Below are 7,390 nucleotides of genomic sequence, written 5' to 3' on the forward strand. Positions count from 1 at the left end.
CAGTAAAAAAAAAAAAAACTTTTAGGCATTGGAAGTTCTGAGTTTTTCTGAAAGCAGATGTGCCCGGTGGCTCGGATGTTTAACCACTCTCTTTTGGTTTTTACGCATGTTTCCTGTCAGTGAGATTCGACGCATTTCTGCAGCTTCTTTTGCTTTAAGGATATTTTCCTCAGTAGTCGTTTTCCTTTTTGTCTTTTGGGGTTCGCGTATCTCATAAGCAGACTTAGCTGGAAAGAAAAAGTTAAAGAGAAAGGTGAAAAAATTAATAAAAAAAGTGATCGACTCTGTTTACGGCTAGCGATACAGAATTATCTTGTGCACTTAAGGTTCCAGAGGCAGAGGCTCTAAAAGCCTTATAACTCCAGAAAAAAATTGAACTTTGAGAAAATCAAAGGCTTATTCGGAGAAGAAGATAAACAGCCGGCCTTTAAGAAGCTGTGCGAATCCCCATCTCAAGTGAGGCAGCATCTGACGGGGCTTGACCTTAAAATGGCGGCAAGGCATCCGGTCCCCGGAGTTCTTGTGCAATGAATATAATTTGAAGTCTGAAGCAAAAAAGGATTCAGAAACTGTGGGCAGTCAGTATTCCAGTTTTGAGCCTAAAAAAGCAGCAGCAACAAGCGCAGACATGTCAGTTTGGTTACAAGCTTTCATCATCATCTCCCATCCATTTCACTTACAAGCCAACCAGAATCAGACAAAAGCTTCCACAAAAAACTGCTTTTGAAACTCTTCCCCCAACAAAGGGGCCTCTCCCCTTCTCCCTTGTCATCATTCTTGCTCAGATGGAATGATTAGAAGAGAAAAACAAAAAACTGGGCAAAAAGAGTGAAGGAAACATGAGCCTCAGCCTGTTATTTTCATTTAGCTTTGTTTCTCTTAGGCCAAGTGCCACCTGAGAGAACATAAAAAACAAGAACTTTGAAATGCTTTGATCGAGTGGTCTTTTTTTATACAAAAAGGGTGTGTCTTGGACTATTTTCCCTACTTGTTCTTCTCATTCCTACATATCAAAATTACTTTTTCCTTCTTTGCAATATTTTCAAGTGTAATTGCAAATCAAAAGAAAAATTATGTAAAGAAGAAGAAAAAAAAAAAACAGAAGGACAACAAAATAACAACAGAAGAAGAACAGGTGTTGTTGTCCTCCCCACCAAAACAAAGAACACAGGGCGTTCCTCTTTTTATCTGTGACTGCAGATATCCAACAGCTTCTTTCTCCCTTCCACAATCTCATCGAAGAAATCGTCAATCTGCCCGCCTAAGCTCTCGACTCCCGATCTCAATACCCCAAACCAATTCTTCAGGTTCTCCATCCGTTCCCGAATTCTTCCCTCTGATTCCGTGTCGTTGGACCCGTGGGACCTCCTCTCCAGCTCCGCTCTCAGCTCGTCTAGTGCAAGACAAGCTTTACGAAATTCATAAAGCAAAATCCCCGGCCGCCCGTCTAACCGGTTAACCTCTGCCAGCACTCTTTGTTGAATCCTTGCAGTCGAGAACATAAATCCAGAGCCGAAGAACAAGCGGCCTTCCACTCCGCGGGAGTTCGAGTCCGGGGCGCAAGAAACCAAACCCCAGAGCAGGATCATCAGCAAGAGCGAGCTAACGTTCCTCATCGCATACAGGACTCCTCTGAAACCATTGAATCCATTTAGCTTCGATTCGAGAGAAACCCGTTCATCGAATCGAAGAGATAGAGGTTCAATTCTCGTTTCCATCAACACCTTATTCTCTTCTTCCAACCCAATAGCCTCCCGGCGGCAGACGGTGACGGCCCTCATGACCTGAAATTGCCACAGTCAGACGAATGTGTTTTAATTTAGGCATAAAAAGAAAGAAAAGTCGGAAAAGAAATTAAACTGGCGGACCTGCCGGGCGATCTGACTGCTCAAATTCCGGTGCCCATCGATTGATGAAGCGATATGGGTTCCTGCCAAGTAGTAATTCTCGATACCGGAGACGCCGGATTTAATGACATGGCACGCCTCCCAGAGCCTGGAACTCTCGTCCATGTATTCGTCGAGCCATTTCTCCCCGACGGGGAGATGAAGCTTTTGGACCAGAAGGGTGAGGTGGGAATGGAAGGATCGAAGGAGCGTAAGGACCCGCTGAAGGAACTGAATCGACATGAAACCATGAGAGGAAAAAGAACGGTCTAGATCATCAAGACTGCGAGTGAGGAATGAGTAGAAGCCATTGACAGAGGTGGAAGAAGGATCCATGAAGGAAAATCGAAAAAGAGAGTGATTTGACTTGAAATGAGAAGAATATATGAAGGGAAAAGAAGAAGTGGGGAGATAGAATAAGAGAATAGAATCAAAAGTTTGAGCAGCTATACGTGAAAAGTATGGTTGGGAGCAATGATGGGTGTTTCCTATTGAGGGGAAAGGATGATTGGGAATCTGCCATTTTCATTGTTTAATGGAGAAAAAAAAAAAAAAAAAGGCAATTCTAATTTCAAGCAAAACATCACCCCCTCTGGTTTTCGGTCCAAATTCAATCCTTCTCTCTCTCCTTCCATCGTTGGACATTGTCATTGGAGGCTGCTCTGATTGATTCCTTCCATAGCCGTGACCGTTTGGGCAACTGATGTTGGAACAAATTCATACATTCGGAAACTTTTGACCGCCTTGACTCGAATTCTTTTGTTCTCATTCAGGGCTTTTTTTTCTTTCTTTTTCTCTTTTGGGGTTAAATTCAACTCCTCGAGCAACTGACTCGGATTGGATTTCCCCATCCCAGACTCTGTTCTCACTTTCTGTCTCCCCCCCCCCCCCCTTGTTTTTATTTATTTTAATTCGAAGAGCGTCCGAGCGTCCGAGAAGATAGAATAAACAATTCTGTCTGTATTAATTAATTATTTTAAAATCTTAATTAACAAGCAAAAAAAAAAGGGACCCATTCCACACAACAACGAGGGCCCACCAGTTCAATAATCATAAATCTGGTGAGACCGATCATTGTGGACCCACATTTAAAGCTACTAATGAGCTTTTGAGCCGTACGTCTCCTCCTAGTAACACACCACCAGCCAAGGAACTGAATCATGACCCGGCCCCACCACAAGTAATCAAAATATGGGGGGTGGGCCCAGATGAAGCTTCTCAAGGGCGTGTGAGTGGGTCCCAGATCATATGGGCCCTGGGGTGGTTTCGAGTCTTCCTGGTTTTAAAAATAAATAAATCTTCTTTTAAGGGCTAATAAATAATATAGAATTAAGGGGGGAGTATTCAATAGGGCTTGGAAGAAAATCCATTCATGGGTTTTTGGAGCGCGGGACACTTGAGAGCATGTTGGTCTTTTCAGATCTCCTTAATTAAATAAATACTATTATTTTATTTTTTAATTCAGATGCGTCGGCCCACACCAGAGTGGGCACGGCCCAGATATCCAAAGTCCAGGATATTTTTAATGCTAAGGTTCCTTCCAAATCTGAGATCCATAGATAGCCACGTTTAGGGCGACTTGATTGATGGGATGCATCGGGGGTTTCAATCCAGACCGGATCTTCGTTGATTAAGTGGGACCCGTCAGGCCGTCACATCTCCTCTGTTGCGTAGCGAATTATTACGGTCTCGTTCAATCTGCTGCCTCCCTCAAACGTCTCTTCACTGAACAGAGAGAAAGAGAGAGAGAGCGAGCTCCTCCTCTGAACTGCCAATGGGGTGACTTTTCGTAGGCGATAATTAGGAATACCGAGGGGGGGGGGGGGTCCGGCGAGCAATTGACAGGAATTTGACGAAACGTGAGGTACTGGAGGCAATGATTGTACGAATAAGAGAAAGCAGAAAGGCATGGGGCACTGAAGGCGGTAGAATCTTGGGAGATCCGGTGGGCGGTGCGGCGATTTGAGGGAGAGGTGACCTTTGCGGTCTTCAAGCCTCATCACTGGCTCTGGACAAAAACGGTGAATGGGCGTCGACTTAGAAAAGTTGCCCCAAATTCCGATTCCCAGGTGGACTTTGTGAATCACCACTTCTCTCCTTTTTGTTCTTTTTTTGTTTTTTTTTCCGAGCAGTTCAAATCCTCTTCTAATTCCGATTGTAACTGTGTTCGTGTTTTCATGTGGTTGGTTCCGTTAGCTCAGTTCTGGAGCTCCGTCAAACTCACCCGCGCGGCGGCGTCTTCGATTCCCCTCAACCGGGGAAATTTGTCTTGATTTGGATACCTCCGATTGGAACACAGGAATCGAAATTCCAACAATTCAATCGAGAAAAAGGAGAGTCTGAGTGGAATGGACAATGGACTTGTGTTATAGGAGGGTTGGGGTTGGCATAGAATCCCTTTCCCTCTGGATTCGAACGGCTCTGGGCTTACTTCATGGGCCGATAATCGTTGTCTACGATGAGGACTAAAATTCAGTCCATTATGCGTACATGAACTGGCCCACAAATATAAACTTCCCATCATATGCGTGGGTAAATTGGGCCAGCTTTCTTCTATATTTTAATACCATTTGACCCATTTTCCAGTTTCAACTTTGTTTTTTTTTTGTCTTACATTAGCATGTTCAAAGTTACTAGGATTCTTATACGACATTTTATACATTAATATTAGCTAATTAAAATAAATAGTTACCATTCCATATGATATATCAATATTTTACAATATTAATAAATATTTTAGAATAATAATTTTTTATAATTTAAATTTAATAAAAAATTTAAAATTTGATAAATTCTTGTTTTTCGTTTATGTCAATATATATGTAAATAAAAAAATATATATATTAAATAAGTATGTAAATTTAAATGAAAATGAAAATTTTAAATTAAGTATAAATAATAAAGAAAATAATAAGACATACTATTATTATAATTAATAATTATTATAATAGTGTTTTTCACATTTTAGTATCATTATAGTAACAAAGAAAGTATTACTATTTAATTTAAGAAAAACATTATCATTATTTGATTAACTTAAGTAAATGAGTGTGTTAATTAAATAAATTGTAGTATATATAAAATAAAAATCAAATAAATTAATTAGTTTACCTAAATTGGTCAAATTAATATAAATATAAATTATTTTATTTTATTTTATTATTAAACTAGTTATTAAATTTTTTTATACTAAAAATGATAATAAATATTTTACACTGAATCTTTTTAAAATAATAAATAATTAGTTATTACTAATACTAGTTAATTTTATTATTATTTAAATAAAATTAACTTATTACTGTATAACAATTTTATAAATTTATGTAAAATGCATTATAAATTATATAAATTATAGTTTAAAATAAATAAAATTAATTATTTAAATTAAATGAGTATGTTAATTACAATAGAGTGAAATATATTTTTAGTTTAAGTTTTATATATATATATATTATATTATTTTTATTTTAAAAAATGTAGGGACCAAGAAGAATTGGGTAGACCAAAATGATGTTGATAGAAATGGTAGATAAATGGTCTTTTTAAAAACAAAAAATGTGAGATAGATAAGGACAAAACACATTTTAATAAAACCTACTAAGTTATTAGGCTTATCCTAATTAGGGGACATTTACAATGAAGATGAGAAGAATTACGTGCGCATTACTCCATTCATTCGATTAGGCTGTTAGTGGTGAATGAGCGTCTCTTCATTTAAATCATGTCAAGTAATCTTCTTAGGAAAAAAACGGGGAATCGTGTTTCAGGCCTATTTTGAAAATTATTCACATGAAGTGATCGCGTGGGACACATCTCTCCCTACCCTCACAAAAAAAATTTCCTCATTTCACTCTATTCTCCCTCTCTCTTGGCCTTCCCCTCCCAAAAACAAATTTCTCCCGCTCTCTTCTCCCTCTCAGCTTTTCTTCCTTCTCATCCTTCCTCTCCCGAATTTTTTTTCCCTCTACCTTCTCCCTCTCAGCCTCAGTCGCAGAGCTGCCTTCGCAGAGAACAGTAGGCCGAGCCTCTCTCGCAAAGCCTCTCAACCTCCCTCTCGACAACCCGTCGAAGCGCCTCCACCATCGTCGTTGCCTACTGGCCTGCCGTTGTCTCCTGCCATTATCGGTGTCGTGAGGAAGACGACGTTGATTTAATTTTTCCTTAGTCGTTGCCTGCTTGCCCGCCGTTGTATCCCGCCATTATCGGTGTCGTGAGGAAGACGTAAGTTTGGAAAAATTAAACCAGCGTCATAACTTCATGATATTTTTTTTGTAAAATAATCCATATTTTTTATTTATAAAATAAATATTTTTATTTATTCATTATATTCATTTTTAATTATTGTATTAAATTAGTGATTTAATAGTCATAATTAAAATATTGTTAAAGTAAACATTTGATAAATTGTTTTGGTTTAATTATCCCATTGCTATAATAATTAAACCAATGGTTTTAAATTTTGTGGCAATATATTATTAATTAATAATATATAAAAATATATATTACGTTATTGATAAAATTATTTATTTATTTATTTTTATTACTGTATTAAATTACTGATTTTTAATGTTAAAATATATCTTATTTTATTAAAAATTATTTATTTATTATACTTGCTTCTGTTATTTTTTTCTATCTTTATTTAATTTTTATAATTTATTCTAGTCACACATAATTATTATATTAATTTATAATAAACTGTAATCATAAAGTAATATAATATAGTCTTTTATTATTTAGTTTCTTAATATATTTTAATACTACACATTAAATCACTTATAAGTGTAGTAACCATATTTATTTTGGTTAATTATTTTTTTAGGTATATGTTTTATTTAAATATATTATAAAAATTTCTCTTGTTTATATCATATTTTTTATTTTAGGGCACTAACACTGGAATATGTTTTCCAGTGCACTTGAACTCTCAACATTAACACCCAATGATGAGTTGAAGTTAAATCAATTCATTTAAGATGAATTGAAATCTTAACTTCATTTCAAGTTCATTGTAGACTAACGCCCACTTAGGGGGGGTTAGTCAACTTGAAGGACAAAGATGATCTTCAACCACATAACGCCCTTCTCCACTTGAAGTCGTTAGTGGAGCGCAAATGAAGCTTCATCTCGATGCAGGGGATGAAGGGGCCCTTCATCTCCACGGTTTAATTTCAATCATGTGGAAGAAGGCCCTTTTTGATCTTCTTCGAATTGAAGGACGGGCGACGCCCTCGGCCTCGCTCTCTCTCCTCGCACCCCCCCCCCCCCCCCCCATCGCGCGTCGTTTTTTCTTTTTTCTTCCTCTCTCCCGCACTGCCTTCCCCACCGCCGTTCGTCGGGCCAATAGCTTTCGCTGCGCCACCGTCGTCCACTGCCGTCCACCGCCGTCCAGCAACCGAGAACAAACCCGAGGAGAGCTCGAGAGAGTCTACGTCGAGGTGAGTTCGACAGTAGTAGCTCGCCAGGCCGAGAAGAGATCCGAGAGGCCTTCTCCGATGCAACTT

The 7,390-nt window shown here is 38.2% G+C and overlaps 1 protein-coding gene across 1 annotated transcript; it reads right to left on the reverse strand.

Moving 5' to 3' along the window:
- Window positions 1-668: 668 nt before the first annotated feature.
- Window positions 669-2,388, reverse strand: LOC137960171 (protein BYPASS1-LIKE-like). The gene is made up of 2 exons (XM_068807684.1): window positions 1,869-2,388; window positions 669-1,784 (listed from the first exon to the last, which is right to left on the reverse strand). The coding sequence occupies exons 1-2, from the start codon at window positions 2,220-2,222 to the stop codon at window positions 1,185-1,187; spliced, it is 954 nt and encodes a 317-aa protein (XP_068663785.1). The 5' UTR covers window positions 2,223-2,388; the 3' UTR covers window positions 669-1,184.
- Between the last annotated feature and the right edge of the window lie 5,002 nt (window positions 2,389-7,390).

This window comes from Aristolochia californica, unplaced genomic scaffold (assembly GCF_029961685.1).
Source record: "Aristolochia californica isolate CCGP_79_NKW_82.1479 unplaced genomic scaffold, dmAriCali1.0.hap1 SCAF_3, whole genome shotgun sequence".
Classification (NCBI taxonomy): Eukaryota; Viridiplantae; Streptophyta; class Magnoliopsida; order Piperales; family Aristolochiaceae; genus Aristolochia; species Aristolochia californica.